This window comes from Ambystoma mexicanum, chromosome 13, assembly GCF_040938575.1.
Source record: "Ambystoma mexicanum isolate Mex_15411 chromosome 13, UKY_AmexF1_1, whole genome shotgun sequence".
Classification (NCBI taxonomy): domain Eukaryota; kingdom Metazoa; phylum Chordata; class Amphibia; order Caudata; family Ambystomatidae; genus Ambystoma; species Ambystoma mexicanum.
In genome coordinates this window covers 35,365,100-35,384,818 of record NC_090938.1, presented here as the reverse complement: position 1 = coordinate 35,384,818, position 19,719 = coordinate 35,365,100, and the positions used below count along the sequence as shown (strand labels likewise).

Here is a 19,719-nt window from a genome sequence, read left to right as displayed (position 1 = left end):
TCCAGCTCCCCGGGGATGCACTGCTCTCCCAGCAGGTGTTAGACTCCAGCTCCGTGGGGATGCACTGCTCTCCCAGCAGGTGTTAGACTCCAGCTCCCCGGGGACGCACTGCTCCCCCAGCAGGTGTTAGACTCCAGCTCCCGGGGGACGCACTGCTCCCCCAGCAGGTCACTCCGGCTCCCCGGGGAGACACTGCTCCCCCAGCAGGTGTTATACTCCAGCTCCCTGGGGACGCACTGCTCCCCCAGCAGGTGTTAGACTCCAGCTCCCCGGGGACGCACTGCTCCCCCAGCAGCTGACTCAAGCTCCCCGGGGACGCACTGCTCCCCCAGCAGGTGTTAGACTCCAGCTCCCTGGGGACGTACTGCTCCCCCAGCAAGTGTTAGACTCCAGTGTTAGACTCCAGCTCCCTGTGGACGCACTGCTCCCCGAGCAGGTGTTAGACTCCAGCTCCCTTGGGAAACACTGCTCCCTCAGCAGGTGTTAGACTCCAGCTCCCCCAGCAGGTGACTCAAGCTCCCCGGGGACACACTGCTCCCCCAGCAGGTGACTCCAGCTTCTGGGGACGCACTGCTCCCCCAGCAGGTGACTCCAGCTCCGTGGGGATGCACTGCTCTCCCAGCAGGTTTTAGACTCCAGCTCCCCGGGGACGCACTGCTCCCCCAGCAGGTGTTAGACTCCAGCTCCCCGGGGACGCACTGCTCCCCCAGCAGGTCACTCCAGCTCCCCGGGGACACACTGCTCCCCCAGCAGGTGTTAGACTCCAGCTCCCTGGCGATGCACTGCTCCCCCAGCAGGTCACTCAAGCTCCCTGGGGACGCACTGCTCCACCAGGAGGTGACTCAAGCTCCCCGGGGACGCACTGCCCCCCCAGCAGGTGTTAGACTCCAGCTCCCTGGGGACACACTGCTCCCCCAGCAGGTGTTAGACTCCAGCTTCCTGGGGATGCACTGCTCCCCCAGCTGGTGACTCAAGCTCCCCGGAGACGCACTGCTCCCCCAGCAGGTGTTAGACTCCAGCTCCCTGGGGACACACTGCTCCCTCAGCAGGCGACTCCAGCTTCCCGGGGACGCACTGCTCCCCCAGCAGGTGACTCAAGCTCCCTGGGGACGTACTGCTCCCCCAGCAGGTGTTAGACTCCAGCTCCCTGGGGACGCACTGCTCCCTCAGCAGGTGTTAGACTCCAGCTCCCCCAGCAGGTGACTCAAGCTCCCCGGGACGCACTGCTCCCCCAGCAGGTGACTCCAGCTCCCCGGGGACGCACTGCTCTCCCAGCAGGTGTTAGACTCCAGCTCCCCGGGGACGCACTGCTCACCCAGCAGGTGACTCAAGCTCCCCGGGGACGCACTGCTCCCCCAGCAGGTGTTAGACTCCAGCTCCCCGGGGATGCACTGCTCCCCAGCAGGTGACTCAAGCTCCCGGGGACGCACTGCTCCCCCAGCAGGTGACTCAAGCTCCCCGGGGACGCACTGCTCCCCCAGCAGGTGTTAGACTCCAGCTCCCCGGGGATGCACTGCTCCCCAGCAGGTGACTCAAGCTCCCGGGGACGCACTGCTCCCCCAGCAGGTGTTAGACTCCAGCTCCCTTGGGACGCACTGCTCCCCCAGCAAGTGACTCAAGCTCCCCAGGGAGGCACTGCTCCCCCAGCAGGTGTTAGACTCCAGCTCCCTGGGGACGCACTGCTCCCTCAGCAGGTGTTAGACTCCAGCTCCCCCAGCAGGTGACTCAAGCTCCCCGGGGACGCACTGCTCCCCTAGCAGGTGACTCAAGCTCCCAGGGGAGGCACTGCTCCCCCAGCAGGTGTTAGACTCCAACTCCCTGGGGACGCACTGCTCCCCCAGCAGGTGTTAGACTCCAGCTCCCTGGGGACGCACTGCTCCCCCAGCAGGTGTTAGACTCCAGCTCCCCGGGGACGCACTGCTCCCCCAGCAAGTGACTCAAGCTCCCCAGGGAGGCACTGCTCCCCCAGCAGGTGTTAGACTCCAGCTCCCTGGGGACACACTGCTCCCCCAGCAGCTGTTAGACTCCAGCTCCCTGGGGACGCACTGCTCCCTCAGCAGGTGTTAGACTCCAGCTCCCCCAGCAGGTGGCTCAAGCTCCCCGGGGACGCACTGCTCCCCTAGCAGGTGACTCAAGCTCCCAGGGGAGGCACTGCTCCCCCAGCAGGTGTTAGACTCCAGCTCCCCTGGGACGCACTGCTCCCCCAGCAAGTGACTCAAGCTCCACGGGGACGCACAACTCCCCCAGCAGGTGTTAGACTCCAGCTCCCTCAGCAGGTGTTAGTCTCCAGCTCCCCCAGCAGGTGACTCCAGCTCCCCGGGGACGCACTGCTCCCCCAGCAAGTGACTCAAGCTCCCCGGGGACGCACTGCTCCCCCAGCAGGTGTTAGACTCCAGCTCCCCCAGCAGGTGTTCGACTCCAGCTCCCTCAACAGGTGTTAGTCTCCAGCTCCCCCAGCAGGTGACTCCAGCTCCCCGGGGACACACTGCTCCCCCAGCAGCTGTTAGACTCCAGCTCCCTGGGGAGGCACTGCTCCCCCAGCAGCTGTTATACTCCAGCTCCCTGGGGACGCACTGCTCCCCCAACAGGTGTTAGACTCCAGCTCCCGGGGACGCACTTCTCCCCCAGCAGGTGACTCAAGCTCCCCGGGGACGCACTGCTCCCCCAGCAGCTGTTAGACTCCAGCTCCCTGGGAACGCACTGCTCCCCCAGCAGGTGACTCAAGCTCCCGGGGACGCACTGCTCCCCCAGCAGGTGTTAGACTCTAGCTCCCCGGGGACGCACTGCTCCCCCAGCAGGTGACTCAAGCTTCCCAGGGACACACTGCTCCCCCAGCAGATGTTAGACTCCAGCTCCCCAGGGACGCACTGCTCCCCCAGCAGGTGTTAGAATGGAAACTCGACTTTCCCCTCAATCCTACATGTCCGTTGCTGCCATGTAGATATGTGAATACTAGTCGTGCAAAGGGTTCAATCACTGGCCTGCTGGTACAGCCTATGCAATCACTGGCCTGCTGGTACAGCCTGTGCAATCACTTGGCTGCTGTTACTGTCTATATAATCACTGACCTGATGGTGCAGCCTATGCAATCACTGGCCTGCTGGTACAGTCTATGCAATCACTAGCCTGCTGGTACAGCCTATACAATCACTGGCCTGCTGGCACAGCCTATGAAATCACTGGCCTGCTGGTATAGCCTATGCAATCACTGGCCTGCTCTTACTGTCTATACAATGACTGGCCTGCTATTACTATCTATACAATCACTGGCCTGCTGGTACAGCCTGTGCAATCACTTGGCTGCTGTTACTGTCTATATAATCACTGACCTGATGGTGCAGCCTATGCAATCACTGGCCTGCTGGTACAGTTTATGCAATCACTAGCCTGCTGGTACAGCAGGCCAGTGATTGTATAGATAGTAACAGCAATCACTGGCCTGCTGGCACAGCCTATGAAATCACTGGCCTGCTGGTATAGCCTATGCAATCACTGGCCTGCTCTTACTGTCTATACAATCACTGGCCTGCTGTTACTGTCTATACAATCACTGGCCTGCTGGTACAGCCTGTGCAATCACTTGGCTGCTGTTACTGTCTATATAATCACTGGCCTGCTGGTGCAGCCTATGCAATCACTGGCCTGCTGGTACAGTCTATGCAATCACTAGCCTGCTGGTACAGCCTATACAATCACTGGCCTGCTGGCACAGCCTATGAAATCACTGGCCTGCTGGTATAGCCTATGCAATCACTGGCCTGCTCTTACTGTCTATACAATCACTGGCCTGCTGTTACTATCTATACAATCACTGGCCTGCTGGTACAGCCTGTGCAATCACTTGGCTGCTGTTACTGTCTATATAATCACTGGCCTGCTGGTGCAGCCTATGCAATCACTGGCCTGCTGGTGCAGCCTATGCAATCACTGGCCTGCTGGTACAGTCTATGCAATCACTAGCCTGCTGGTACAGCCTATACAATCACTGGCCGGCACAGCCTATGAAATCACTGGCCTGCTGGTATAGCTTATGCAATCACTGGCCTGCTCTTACTGTCTATACAATCACTGGCCTGCTGTTACTGTCTATACAATCACTGGCCTGCTGTTACTATCTATACAATCACTGGCCTGCTGGTACAGCCTGTGCAATCACTTGGCTGCTGTTACTGTCTATATAATCACTAGCCTGCTGGTACAGCCTGTGCAATCACTTGGCTGCTGTTACTGTCTATATAATCACTAGCCTGCTGGTATAGCCTATGCAATCACTGGCCTGCTGGTATAGCCTATGCAATCACTGGCCTGCTGGTATAGCCTATGCAATCACTGGCCCGCTGGTACACTCTGTGAAAGACCTATAGTCTTGTTCTTATTCCCTGCCAGTCATTGGCACCTGAGGAGTTCCGCGTGTCAAAAGATTAAATAAAAGCTGATGTTGGGCAGGATTCGATATTATCACCACAGCAAATAGGATGTAAGAGCATCGGGGCAGTGCCGCAGCTTCAGCTCGCGACGGAGGGCGCGTCACGCGCTGGGGACGCTGCATCCGGTGCAAGGCGCAGGTTCTTCGAGGCGCCCTCATTTCTCAGTTCCAAGATGTGCCCCGGGGGCGCCCCGGCCTGCGGCCTCTGCTGTTCGGATGGAGACCGTGGGCCGGGCCTGTGGCGTTCTCGGTGCAGCCTCTTCTGGGGCACGCTGCTGGTTCTTCCATGTACCCCCCCCTTTCATCCCTTCTAATCTTCATTGATTGTTCCTACCTCGCTCATCCAATCTTTCTCATGTTTTGAACCCACGTCCTCCTATCGCTCCTTTTCCCTCTCTCTCTCTCTCTCCATCTCTGCTCTCCCTCTTCTCTGGAGCTCTGCCCTTTCTTTTCTCTATCGTGTCTCCCCTCTTGACTCTTCTTATTATGTATCTCCTCTCTTGCACTCCCTCCCTTGTTCCTCGTCTTCTTGTTTTAATCTCCCATTTACGTATTATTGTCCTGTCCTTTACCTTTCTTCCCCCTTCCCCTCTGTTCCCTATTCCTTTCCTCTGACTCGTTCTCCCTCTTATCCTGCCTCCCATGCTCCCCCTCTCTTTATTCCATCGTGCCCTTTTATTTCCTTTCTCCCCTCTTTCTTGCTGTTCCCACTTACCTCTCATTGCTGGTGCACTGTTTCCTCCCCCTGTGCCCCCCTTCCTCCTCCTCTGCCTCCCCTTGTTCCTTTCCTCTGCCTCTTGCTTTGTGTCCCTTATTATCCCCTCTTTGCTTTTTCTAGCTCCCTCGTTCCCTTTCTTGGTTGTTCATCCCTCTTTCTCTTTTCATACACCCTCTCCTTGCTGGTGCACTTTCCCTCCCTCTTCTTCTCTCTTCCCTTTTTCCTTTCCTTACCTGTGTCTCGCTTTTTGTCACTTATAACCCTTCTTCTCCCTCCTTTGTTCCCTTCCTTGTCCTTTCATTTCCCTCTTCCCTCTTTCTCTCGTTTCCTACACACCTCTCCTTGCTAGTACACTTTTGTCTAAACCCCTTCTTCTCTCTTCCTTTATTCCTTTCCTCTGCCTCTTTCTTTCTCTCCCTTATGATGCCTCTTCTCTTTTCCTCCCTCCCTTTTCTTTCTTCCATTTCTTTTTCTTCCCTTTTTTCTCCCTTTTCTACGCCCTCTCCTTGCTGGTGCACCTTTCCTCCCTCCCTTTTCTTCTCTCTTCCCTTATTCCTGTCCCCTGTCTTGCCCTTCCTCCCTTCTGTTGCCGACTTCTCTTTTCTCCCTTCTCTCTTTCTTCACCTTCCTTGCCTCGTTCTCTCTTCATACACCCTCTCCTTGCTGGTGCGCCTTCCCCCTCCCTTTTTTCCTCTCCCCTCGTGTTCTCTTTCTTCCCATGTCTTTTTCTTCCCTCCTTCCCTCTTTCTTCACCTTCCTTGCCTCGTTCTCTCTTCATACACCCTCTCCTTGCTGGTGCACCTTCCCCCCTCCATTTTTTCCTCTCCCCTCGTGTTCTTTCTTCCCATGTCTTTTTCTTCCTTCTCTCTTTTCACACACCCTTCTCCCCAGCGGTACACCTTCCTCTCCCTTCTGCACCTAACACTGTCTTCCTTCCCTACAGTGGCCTCTAATTCTCTGACTTCCTCTTTACCCTAGGAATTGGGCCCTCCTCGGCCTCCCCTCCCTAAAGCCTACGCCCCCCTGGAGTCTCCTCCGAGCATCCCTACGCCCCCGCGGGAAAACCTCTTCCGACCATGGCCGCCCTCTAGCGCCCCCTCCTGGCAGCACAGTGGAGAGTCCAAGAGGGGACAGGTATTGGAAATGGAGCCTGGACGTTCAGCGCAGCATCCCTTTCAGTGTTCAAAATGGCGCCCACCAGACAGCGGTGCCCTGAAGGAGAAGCAAGGCCAGTGCGGCTGGGGTGGGGCGGGGAGGGAATGTGGGGGCAGAGCAGGGAGTCGGGGGAGCCCGACAGGAGGGCAGGGCACTGCTGGGCCTGCACAAATGACAAGGAAATGGATGCTGCGGCTGCACGTGCCGTGACCAGCAGCCAGTGGGGTCTGAGGATGCAACAATCACGTGACCGGAGGCCTCTCTGAGAGAAGTGGGCACATGACGTGTGCCGTGCCAGTCTGCCCGTCCCCCAGTTGGCCGCTCCTGCATGCACACGTCACTGCCATTGGTCAAACGAGTTTGCCCATTGCAGGTGAAAGGTGCCCTTTGGGTCTTGAAGGCTGGTTACATGGTGAGTTTAATTGCAAAGTTCGGCCGACGCGTGTTTCGACCCTCCTGGGTCTTTTTCAAGGCTGTGTTGTTTGCATAGAGGATACAATACGTGTGTACTTTGTTGATACCCTCGAGTAGTGAAGCCCAAGGAAAGTGATTGGCGAAACCAACAGTGATCAGTGTCATGTCGGGTATAAGTGAGACAGGAGTACATTGGTGCATCAGACTTATAGAGAGCGTGATTAGGTTACATTGACATCCATGGAAGCACACTGGTGTGCGTGAAAACCATTACTAGGAATAAAATGTACATTAGGAGGCAACAAAGAGGCGCGCCAGGCGAGACATATGTACATTTGCGACAACATGACCAAAACACAAAGGAGGTTATGTCTCACGGAACATCAAAAATAATGACATATAAACCATAGACTTCTAATAGTAAATAAGAGCCAGGAAGACAGAGAGCCTAATACATATTCAAATGTTATTAATATGCTATGCATAATATAAAAATAACCAAATGTTCTGACTTAAAGCACTTTGACTTTTAGCACTTTTTTTGCACTTGTTCTGCACTTTACAAGTTACCTCAGAGGATTACACTGAAGCCCCATATGAAAAATAGACTAAATAAGGGTGACCTTTTTCCTCTAATACAATACATTGGTATCTACTAAATACCTTTTTGCAAATTAAAATTTGAAAAAATGTTTTTCTTGTTTGTGATGATGTTTTTACCGGTACAAAATGAAATCAGAAAGGTTTAACATTCCCTGATGTTCGGATGAACTATGGAATGAACATTTGGTTATTTTTATATTATGAGTTTCATATTAATAACACTTGTGTATAGGCGTGTTACAAATAACATATCATAACATATCATAACATATCATTTGTATATGTATTGGGCTCTATGTCTTCCTGACCTGGTCTACCCTCGTATTTACCAGAAGAAGTCTATGGTTTCTATATCCTTATACTTGATGTTCCATGAGACATAACCCCTTTGTGTTTTGGCCTACTTGCTTACCCCATGTCCACGACGAAGGGGACACCCATCTGTTTGGTACATTTGCGACAACATGGCAGTCGGAATTCAGTGAATTACACGTGTCTGCATTACTATACAAAAACATCCCATTTGCAGTGATTAGTAAATTAGCTGTGAAGCAACGAGTTGCAGCAAGGGGGAGATAAAGGAGGGTAGGAAGAGAGTTAGTACGTGTCTCTGCTATGCTGGAGGGCCGTGGTGGGCCATCGTTGGTATGGGTGTCCACTGTGTGTGGCTGGGGAGCTCTTAGCGTGTTTGGGTAATTCGATTCATCGGTTTGGGCGATGAGCTCTGGATAGACGGCTTGCGTTGGGTCGCAACCGGTTTGGAGGCTACATGGGCACTGAGTGCGCCTGTTCTCACACGGTTGCCGCGGCACGTGGGTCCATGCAGCTGAAGGCCAGTTGGGCTTGTTGCTGGTTTGACAGTCTAAGGGCACATTGGATATAGTCAGACTGGTGTGTGAGGGGGCCGGTGTACGTGCTTGAAGTGAGATGTCGCGTGGAAGGTTAGAGAGCAGTAAAGCTGGGTAGCAGAGTCCCTGGTGGAAGGAGTGGATACGGTTGCGTGATAGCGTGGGAGTGCCCGCCGTGTGGTGGTGATGGTAGTAAGTTGGCCCGTGTGAAGGCAAGGGCAGATAGTAAGTATGTAGGGATTACCTGCGGAGAGGGCGTGGGCCTGAGAGCATTGGAGTATGGTCCCCAACTGCAACTATGATGCACCAATGTACTCCTGTCTCACTAGAAACCGACATGACACTTACCTCTGTCGGTTTCTCCAAACACATTCCTTGGGCTTCACTACTCGGGTGTATTAACTATGTACACACATATTGTATTCTCTGTACAAACAACAGAGCCTTGGAAAAGGCCCAGGAGGGTGGAAACACGTGTCAGCTAAACTTTGTAATTAAACTCGACAGTTAACCAACCTTCAAGACTGAGTCGAGTTTCTTTGAGAACGGATGACACTATCCTATTAATATAACCACTGACCCAGCGCCTGTGTGACCAAGGTTCTAACCAATCGCTTTCTAACCCAACTTACCCTTTGCTCTACTACCCTCCCCCCCAACTCATAGGTGAAGAGGATGCTTAGTAACCAAACACGGCTAAAAACGGAGCTGCCCTTAGGGGTAAAGACTCTTCATACCCTGTGACGGGAGCCGAGGCTTCAATCTGTCCAATCGTAGCTGCTAACAGTACGATTCCAACCCAATCACGGGTGCCCATAGTGCTGCCTAGCCAATCAAACTGGGCAGAGCTGTGCCTCTCTCCAAATAGAGATGTTCACATTACTGCTCTGACAGGCGCCCTGGAGGGGTAACCTGGACTTCTGCCCTCACATCAGTGACCGGTCCTGTGCCTGCCCTTGTCCGTTGCCCTTGTGCAATGGGGAAGTGGCAGGTGGGTCTTTGCCACTAGTACCTATGTCTGGAGCCCTACCCAAGCTCACCCTCTGTTGCGCCGTGCCTGGTCCCTCTGTCCTTTCTGTGTATTTGTACATTTTGGTCTCACTTGTGCCTTCCCGTGCACCCTGGCTGAGCACATATTTAAATGTTCAAATAGCCTTTAAATGACCTGGAGCTCGCTGTGTCCATGTTGCGGTGATGCACCAGGCGGTCACCTGGAGCATGCCGTGGCCCTGCTGCGGTGATGCACCAGGCGATCACCTGGAGCACGCCGTGCCCCTGCTGCGGTGATGCACCAGGCAATCACCTAGAGCTCGCTGTGTCCCTGCTGCAGTGATGCACCAGGTGATTGCCTTGAGCACGATGTGCCCCTGCTGCAGTGATGCACCAGGCGATCACCTGGAGCATGCCGTGCCCCTGCTGCAGTGCTGCACCAGGAGATCACCTGGAGCTCGCTGTGCCCCTGATGCAGTGATGCACCAGGCAATCACTTGGAGCACGACGTGCCCCTGCTGCGGTGATGCACCAGGCGATCACCTGGAGCATGCTGTGCCCCCACTGCGGTGATGCACCAGGCGATCACCTAGAGCTCGCTGTGTCCCTGCTGCAGTGATGCACCAGGTGATTGCCTTGAGCACGCTGTGCCCCTGCTCCGGTGATGCACCAGGTGATCACCTTGAGCACGATGTGCACCTGCTGCGATGATGCACCAGGCGATCACCTGGAGCATGCTGTGCCCCCACTGCGGTGATGCACCAGGCGATCACCTGGAGCTCGCTGTGCACCTGCTGCGATGATGCACCATGCGATCACCTGGAGCATGCTGTGCCCCCACTGCGGTGATGCACCAGGCGATCACCTGGAGCATGCCATGCCCCCGCTGCAGTGATGCACCAGGCGATCACCTGGAGCATGCCATGCCCCTGCTGTGGTGATGCAACAGGCAATCAGCTGGAGCACACCATGCCCCAGCTGCAGTGATGCACCAGGCGATCAGCTGGAGCATGCCGTGCCCCTGCTGTGGTGATGCACCAGGCGATCAAGCTGATGCACCAGGTGATCACCTGGAGCACGCCGTGCCCCCGCTGCAGTGATGCACCAGGCGATCACCTGGAGCACGATGTGCCCCTGCTGCAGTGATGCACCAGGCGTTCACCTGGAGCACACCGTGCCCCAGCTGCAGTGATGCACCAGGCAAGCAGCTGGAGCATGCCGTGCCCCTGCTGTGGTGATGCACCAGGCAATCAAGCTGATGCACCAGGCGATCACCTGGAGCATGCCGTGCCCCTGCTGTGGTGATGCACCAGGCGATCAGCTGGAGCATGCCGTGCCCGCGCTGTGGTCGATCACCTGGAGCACGCTGTGCCCCCGCTGCGGTGATGCATCAGGCGATCACCTGGAGCATGCCATGCCCCCGCTGCAGTGATGCACCAGGCGATCACCTGGGGCACGCCGTGCCCCTGCTGTGGTGATGCACCAAGCGATCACCTGGAGCTCGCCATGCCCCTGCTGCAGTGATGCACCAAGCGACCACTTGGAGCACGCCGTGCCCTTGCTGCAGTGATGCACCAGGCGACCACCTGGAGCATGCCATGCCCCCGCTGCAGTGATGCACCAGGCGATCACCTGGAGCATGCCATGCCCCCGCTGCAGTGATGCACCAGGCGATCACCTGGAGCATGCCATGCCCCCGCTGCAGTGATGCACCAGGCGATCACCTGGAGCACGCCATGCCCCTGCTGTGGTGATGCACCAAGCGATCACCTGGAGCACGCCGTGCCCCTGCCGTGGTGATGCACCAAGCGACCACTTGGAGCACGCCGTGCCCTTGCTGCAGTGATGCACCAGGCGATTGCCTTAAGCATGTTGTGCCCCTGCTGCGGTGATGCACCAGGCGATCACCTGGAGCATGCCGTGCCCCTGCTGCAGTGATGCACCAGGCGATCAGCTGGAACATGCCGTGCCCCTGCTGTGGTGATACACCAGGCGATCAGCTGGAGCATGCCGTGCCCCTGCTGTGGTGATGCACCAGGCGATCAGCTGGAGCATGCCGTGCCCCTGCCGTGGTGATGCACCAGGCGATCTCCTGGAGTACGCTGTGCCCCTGCTGTGGTGATGCACCAGGCGATCACCTGGAGCACGCCATGCCCCCGCTGCAGTGATGCACCAAGCGACCACCTGGAGCACGCTGTGTCCCTGCTGCTGTGATGCACCAGGCGACCACCTGGAGCACGCTGTGTCCCTGCTGCTGTGATGCACCAGTCGATCACCTGGAGCACGCCGTGCCCCCGCTGCAGTGATGCACCAGGCGATCAGCTGGAGCATGCCATTCCCCTGCTGCAGTGATGCACCAAGCGACCACCTGGAGCACACCGTGCCCCTGCTGCGGTGATGCACCAGGCGATCACCTGGAGCATGCTGTGCCCCACTGCAGTGATGCACCAGGCGATCACCTGGAGCATGCTGTGCCCCACTGCAGTGATGCACCAGGCGATCACCCGGAGCACGCCGTGCCCCCGCTGCGGTCGATCATCTGGAGCACGCCATGCCCCTGCTGCAGTGATGCACCAAGCAACCACCTGGAGCACACCGTGCCCCTGCTGCGGTGATGCACCAGGCGATCACCTGGAGCATGCTGTGCCCCACTGCAGTGATGCACCAGGCGATCACCTGGAGCATGCTGTGCCCCACTGCAGTGATGCACCAGGCGATCACCCGGAGCACGCCGTGCCCCCGCTGCGGTCGATCATCTGGAGCACGCCATGCCCCTGCTGCAGTGATGCACCAAGCAACCACCTGGAGCACGCCGTGCCCCTGCTGCGGTGATGCACCAGGCGATTGCCTTAAGCATGTTGTGCCCCTGCTGCGGTGATGCACCAGGCGATCACCTGGAGCACGCCGTGCCCCCGCTGCGGTCGATCACCTGGAGCACGCCGTGCCCCTGCTGCGGTGATGCACCAGGCGATTGCCTTAAGCATGTTGTGCCCCTGCTGCGGTGATGCACCAGGCGATCACCTGGAGCACGCCGTGCCCCCGCTGCGGTCGATCACCTGGAGCACGCCGTGCCCCTGCTGTGGTGATGCTTGAAATGGTTTGGTGGCAATAACAACATCAGAAAAATGCTCTCCAAAGCAATCGGACCAGGGCAGCACTCGACAATGGAGAGGGGGCCTAGTGGTCCAGCGCCAAACCGCAAACCGAAGCTCTAGCCTGGGCATGACTCTCTGCCTCCACTCCTTCATCTGCAAAAGCTGTAGTCTAACTCCTCAATTAAGTGCCTCTAAAACTGGACAGTAACCTTTATTAATAGTCCTAACACCAACATGTCTAGTCATCTGGAGATCCATGGAGGCGCATGGCCATGCCCTTCCATAGATATTGGGGAATATTCGATCAGCTCTGGACCTGAAGGGAGGCTTGCAGCAAAAACATACTTAGCATATTTTGGGCATTCAGAATGTCTGGTTCTAAGATGAGGACCTCGACCCCCGAAACCGCTTCCGAGTAGTTGGAAACCAGTCTACGCAGCCCTCACAGGGGCCTCTGCTGGCCACGTCATGGTTGCATTCCTCCCTCGCTCCCACAGGCTTGTTGGTCGACCCCGTTCTGTGATGTCTGTCTACCTGTTGTGTTGTGATTTTTGTCGTCTCCCGCCTTGTTCCATTGTGTCGGTCCTTATTCCCGCCCTGTCCGTTTTCATGGTCTGCAAGAGTCTACTGGCCTGTAGGGAAAGCTTGACTTAACCGGATGGGATGTTGTCTCTGAAAGGCTGGTAGAGCCATGGAAGAGCCTTGATCTGGTTCGGCTGATCTTGACCGGTAAGTGGCTCTGCACTGGCCCTGATGCCTTTCACAGACCCTGGCCTCCTGAAGTTCTTCCACGTTCTGCGTGTTCCTGACCTGTTCTTTGGAACATTGCCTCGGCTTTGAGTGAGCAGTTCCCTTTAAAGTGTTTGGCCCAAACAAGTCATCTGGACTAGAGCGGTTGGCGGCCAGACATACCCACACTGACTTCTTAACCAGTAACTACAGTGTTCGCACCAAGATTTCCCTCCCCTTAACTCAGTAATATTCCATCCTAACCCACATAAGGTATCTCTCTCATATCCAGGACCCCGTCTGTGCTTGTGCCCACCTCATCCGCCTTCACCCGGAGCCTGCCCATCGCCTCGAATGCTTGCATTGACTCACTTCTCCTATCTTCTCTTCCTCCTGCACCACCTACAGCCACATTTAGAACTGCAGAAGAAGGACTTCCGGCAGGTGTCCACCACACTCGTGCCGGTGGACATGGCACTGTCGCAGCATCGGCAGGAATCCGAGGCCGACACCCAGCCTGGCGTGAATAAAGGTACTTCCGGAGAAAGCAGTACAAGGGCCGCCTGTACATTGGCAATGAGGTTCCGCGTGGAACTGGGCGATGCCACAGGTGGGGAATCTTGGCCAGTCTAGCTGTTGGTCAGGTTCGTGCATGTGGGCCTGGCTGCGAGATATCATGAATCGCTATGCATGTGCTGTGGCCTCGATCACTTGTGTGAGACGAGTGTGCCAGTCTCTATAGGCAGGTCCAAGCCTCCTGGGCCCTCTATGCCCCCATTAGGCACCAGGCAGTAACCAGGGACTGATGTTCACGTTTCATTTATTTCCCTAGTTGGCATCGTGCCACCTAGAACTAAGCTGCCCAGCGAGGAAGACTCTGCCGGAAGGTCCTTTGTTGTCCGGAGGGGATCAAGCAAAGGGACCAATGGACACAGCTCTCGCGTAAGTTCTGAAGTTCGAACATCCTGTACAGTGGCTAGTGTAAGATGGCGCGCATGAGTTAGGCCCATTCTGGCACCTGTCCCTTTTCTCTGGGCTTAGGATCATGGTTTGGCGTTTGGCGGTCCGGTGTGACAGTGGGTCTTGATAACTCTCTCCCTTGGAAACCCTAGTACAGTGGCTTGGGGTTCTCTAGTGGTAGATTGTCCAATCATCTACATTGTCTTCGTTGACCATTTAAACTGAATCAATTGGCTTAACACCGCCTGGCTAGATTTTCTGCAAAGATGGAGTGAAACACTCTCTTCTCTTCCATCCTACCCCTCATTATCTTTTCTCACACGTCAAATCTTATTTTCTCTTCTATCCCATCCTCAAACCACCTTACCTTTTATCCTGTATCCTCATACCTCACTGCCATTTCCCTCTGTCCTCAAACCTCCCTGCCTTTTCTCCCTTGCCCTCAAACCTCCCTGCCTTTTCTCCCCTGTTGTCAAACCTCCCTGCCTTTTCTCCTCTGCCCTCAAACCTCACTGCCATTTTTCTGTCCTCAAACCTGTCTTTTCTCCGCTAACCTCCAACCGCACTACTTGTTCTCCTGTCCTCAAACCTCACTCCCTTTTATCCTCTGCCCTCAGACCTTTCTCCCTTTTCCTTTCTGACCTCAAACCACATAGTATTTCCTCCTCTACCCATCTTACCTTCCCATTCCATGACAAAGTCTCATCTTCTCCTCCTTCCCAATGTCTGTCCTGCTGACTCTTCTAGAGGTTTCCTTCCCTGTGACAAATCAACTTCCGGGGCAGCAGTGGTGCAGTGATGAATATCGGTTTCTAAACCATCAATTAGCCCCACACATCTAGTACACCAGAAGGGATCTAAACAGATTGGAATACAAGTAAATTATAACACTTGCTTGTTCACTTTTGGTAATGTGGATGGAACGGCAGGCTTATCTCCGCAAGGTCATGGATCGTTGGTTAGTTGCAACACAACGAAAATACAATTATTACCCAATGATAAAAGGGACTGGCCAGTCAAGGTTGTATAAAAATATCTACTTTATTATTATCACAACAGAGAGTTCTAGCACACTACAAAATACAGCCCACCCTGTAAAGGAATGCAGAGGACAGACCGTTTCAAAAGGAAAAGGGATGCACTCTGGATACTGACAGGAGTGTCGTCGGTAAAGTAATTAATCACAATGTTCAAGGATACTTGTTCTCAGCACAAAGGGAGAAATGGGTCACTCTCTGGCACTTCCCACCTAGGAAGCTTGCTGCAGAGCCTAGCAGGGCATGCTGTGTGCTGGCTGGGTACTGGTTCTTGGGCTGCTGGAGGGTCCTCTGGATTCATTATCTCCCTCTGTTCCCTGTGAGATGTTTAGGGGAGGGATCTTGCTTCCCTCTTGGAAATCCTGGCCTTCCTTCACTGCCCGAAGCTGTAAGGCAGACTGTACCTTCAGCCAGTATCCAAACGCGTTCTTCTGGTTATTCCTTGCAAAGCCTTCAGATGATCTGCCAAAAGAGGGTCTTGGCCTTCTTTTAAGGCCAAATGGGCCACAGTGATTGGTGCAGGCTAAGCCTACCTTAATGAACCAATTTTGGGTCCCCACCAACAATCTTCTGTTATACGTGAGGTCATAACCAGAGTGCTTTGCAACAGGAATGGTAAAGGGGTATAAACATGTACTATTCAGTCCCACCCATCTTCCTGTCTGTTGTGGATCAAAGGGTATCTCTGTTTAATGGAGCTCTCTGTGGCTCCTCATTAAAGGCAGTTCTCCCTTGAAGTTGTGGCGAGAACAGACTGTCTGTCTCCATCAAATCGCATACTCCTAGCCTCTGAAAGGGGTCCCCCTGCAGGGGTTGCCTACTATAAACACATGTACCAGACATGACACTTCACTGCCCTTGATACTGAGGGGCAGGAGCTGGCTTCAGGTTGACACAGACGCATTTCAAAAAGGTGTTTGGGTTTCCTGCCCTTTTTTTTAGCTCTGCAACCAGGCCTCTCGCGGCCTACTTCAATTAACTTTCAACAGGACTGACAATGTGCAGGGCGGAGACATGGAGCCTTTGATATTTAATTAGTCTGGCAATGGCCAGATGAAGGTTTTTCCCTCCTCTTGAGATGCCTTCCTGTACTCCTGGCTGTCACATTCCAACTAAATGGAACAGGGAGGGTTGGTGGGTCGCACCTATAGGCTGTCTCCACCCAGAGTAAACAGATCTATGTGTTTGTTGTGTGTTGAGCATAGGGAAATGTGTGCGGGCTAGCCCCACACATTTTCCGAGGTTGATCTCCCATCATTCAATTTTTTAAAAAAATATCTAAAAAGCCCAGTTGAGTGCACACCCACTGTGCGGATGGTCGTATTCCTCACATCTACATTCAATATTTCCTTCTCCTGTTTCTCCCCCAAATCTGTGTTTCCATATCCACCTGCCGTCCTCTTCTTTCCACTCCTCACCCTCTCTTCCTTCTCATATTCTCCCCTTCTCTGCCTTCCCTGTGTCTTTCTTCACTTCCTCGAGTCCAACCCTTTTTCCTTTCACCGGGTCTCATCTCATCTGTTCTATGGTCTGCATCTAACTTTCCTTCCTTGTCCTTAAATTGACCTTTATAACCAGAAGCTGTTTCTTTTCAGGAGAGACCCAAAAGTGCTGTGTTCTCCAATGAAATGAAGGCCAAAATGAGCGTGGAGGAGCAAATTGACCGGATGAAGCGCCACCAGAGCGGCTCCATGAAAGAGAAGAGGCGGAGCCTTCAGCTCTTGACCAATCAGCAGGGAGATGGCACAGGTTCTAAGCCGGCCGCAGCCTACCGAGTTGTGAGTGTCTTGTAAATAGAGATGCAGAGAATGGGGCCTGTGAGAGCCTGTCCTTGGAACTTCGGTAATCCTCCGCAAACTTAGAATATTCCCAGAGTCTGTTTCCCGGCACTAATTATCAAACCCCTGGCACATCCACTCCCTAGGCAGTGCTCATCAGGTCACTCGCAGTCTAAGGATTCATGTGACCAGCACTGTTCTGTCTTTTCCTTGTCTGCACCCTTGTCTGTGGTCTCCTGACTGGGTGCAAGGCCTTAAAACTGCTACCGGGGCAAGCCTAGTACTCTGCCCCCCCCCCCCCTTGCCAGGGGGGTCTGTTGCAATCTGATTAGTTTAAAATGTTTGAGGTGACATTTTGCTGAGCCAACACCCACTGACTTTCGAAAATAGTTACACTATTTAATATGAGTTAGAACACTCCACAAGAAAACAGAGCAGGTTTCATGTAGATCTAAAGAGGGTGGAATTAATCTTCCACACAATGTCCAATGAGCTTCTGGGAGAACCCCAAACTTCCCCAAACACCGCTTGGAGGCGTGCAGGGCTTTTTGACCTGCAAATGCCCTCTTGGTCCAGTCCAGAGTTTCTGCAGGTCTGGGCAAAGCATGCCACTATATACTACAAACAATGCCAACAAAAAGCATCTAGTTACTCCACAAAGTAGTTGGCAGAAGCGGCCATCGTTGTCTGACCGTCTTGTAGATATTTACAAAACCATCTTCAATCTGTGACATCACTCTGACGGCTGGCCCTTTCTTTTCTCATGCATGTTTTAGGCACAAAGGATGGGCAGAAACAAAAATACTTTCTAGATTTTTAGCCCAATATGACCTATGCTGTGGCGTAGGAAGGCGATAAAATGCCTGAAAACGGCTTGCTAAGGACAAGTATGCTCGTCCTTTTTGCATAGACTTGATTAAAGCTCAGCAGTTAAGCGGTTAATGTCAAACCTTTAATTTGTTTGAAACCTTGCCTAGAGCTGAGACAGACCATTGCTCTGTGCATGGTCACACCCCAGTTTTCTGACCAATGTTTACACCAAGCTCCATTTTAATGCTGGCTTTCCCAATTGTCTCACCTGTGCTTACGTCTCACCAGGCAGTCTGTTTATTCGCACGGCAGACTATCTCAGAATTGAGCATGTGCAGCCTGTCGTTCTAGGGACTCCCCCGTTATCACTCCCATGTTAAGCCAAGCCTCTTCGCTATATGTATGACCTCACTGTGCTCACGTCTGGGTCTTTTCCCTGTCTGCCCTCAGGTCCGAAGGCACCGCAGTATCCATGAGGTTGATATCTCTGATTTAGAAGCCGCACTCCGCTCTGAGGAGCCGAGCAGAGCCTACGAGACGCCAAGGGAAGAGATTGCCCGGCTGCGGAAGCTGGACCTGGAGCCACAGACCTACACTGTGGACATCAACAAGGAGGTGAGCTGGAACGAAGGGGGTACCAGTGAGTCACACACAAAAAAGGAAGAGGTTTCAGGGTTTCTATCAAAGAAAGTCTACACGTTGAGTTGAATGGTGCCCAACCAAGTAGCATCTACTTGCTGTGTTGGAGCTGCCCTGCTGGCTGGTGCAATAGACTGCATCCTAGCTTCTCTACCGGTGGACCAGCCCCACCTCGCCTGTATGTTCATCCACTTCTCATTCAAGATGGCTGCCATTTTCTTCTGACTTGATCCTGCATCCCTTTCTCACTCTCCGATCTAGCTCTCAACTCCGGACAAAGTCACGATCCCAGAACGGTACATTGACCTGGAGCCAGACACACCCCTGAGCCCGGAGGAGGAGAAGGAGAAGCAGAAGAAAGTCGAGCGAATAAAGACGCTTATTGCCAAATCCAGGTGCTGGAGCTGTTGTGACACTGATTTGCGGGGTGGGGGCGGGGTGTGCCGTCTGTCCCGGATTCTCGGCATTTATGATCATCTAGATGTGGGTGCATAGCAGCATTGGAGGAAGTTGGACTGAGTAGTAACCCCCCAGCCCAACCCTTAATCAAATTATGAGATTGTGGGAAGATTGGTACATGTATCAATCTATTCACCCACCTTCCTGCTAAAATTGGGAACGCTTCATAACCTACTAATGCCGTGAAGGGAGCATCAGGCGTCTTAACAGGGTCCATTATGGGTGAATATCAGAAGACATTGACCAATGCTTTTGTACTTAGAATGAAGGCGGGCACAAGATGGAGACCATACAAGAGGAGGACTCTGATAGTGTCTAAGTGGAATAGGCCAATAATGTTTTTCATGTCCTAAGGAAATTTTATTGTCCCCTAACCCCCAAAGTAGATAGGAATGCATTATTTCAATGAAATGGAGTGAGCTAAGCAGTGAAGTCTTAAGTTATCAACAAGAAAAGGAATGCCCCCTCTCCATGAGGATAAAAGAGCAATGGCATGAGAGGGAGGCAAATGCGTCAGTCTCCTCTGATACACCGGGATCAAAGGCAATTATTTTATTTATTTATTTATTTATGCATTTATAAAGCGCTCTAAACCCAAGGGCATCAAGATGCTCGTTACAGGTTAATCAATAAAGTCTGGTACATGGAGTCAGAAACAGTTCGGGTCATCGAGCAGTCCAGTGAAGGAACCCTGTTATGCAGACTTACCACAGATTGCAAATTGAGGGTTACACCGTTACCCCATTAACAACACGTAGACAGACATCGGAAGGGGAGAGCTGGCAAGAATGCCTGAAACGTGAACGTGTGGAGGTGGGGGAATTGAAGAACACTTTCCCAACAGCAAGAACATCTGTGCTGAAAAGGGGGCCAAGCATGGCATTCAACAATATAACAGCCAACCCTTTTAGCACATCCTTAATTGGAACCATGAAGGGTTTATCTTGGAAATTGCCTTTCTGTTGGCAATTCCTTCTCTAAGAGGGGTCAGTGACCTTCAATGAAGCCTATATTAATACCGTTTTTCGTGTACCCTTTTCATTTGAATCACATTATTG

General features: G+C 53.6%; 1 protein-coding gene across 5 annotated transcripts in view; it reads left to right on the top strand.

Moving 5' to 3' along the window:
• The window catches only part of PLEKHA6 (pleckstrin homology domain containing A6), a 534,942-nt gene that overhangs the window by 494,953 nt on the left and 20,270 nt on the right, over nt 1-19,719 (top strand). For all 5 annotated transcript variants that reach the window (XM_069633107.1, XM_069633108.1, XM_069633109.1 and 2 more), the window contains 6 exons: nt 6,123-6,278; nt 13,387-13,588; nt 13,811-13,920; nt 16,571-16,753; nt 18,014-18,178; nt 18,464-18,597. In XM_069633107.1, coding sequence (XP_069489208.1) covers nt 6,123-6,278; nt 13,387-13,588; nt 13,811-13,920; nt 16,571-16,753; nt 18,014-18,178; nt 18,464-18,597 — 950 coding nt within the window. The remainder of the gene's footprint in view (nt 1-6,122; nt 6,279-13,386; nt 13,589-13,810; nt 13,921-16,570; nt 16,754-18,013; nt 18,179-18,463; nt 18,598-19,719) is intronic.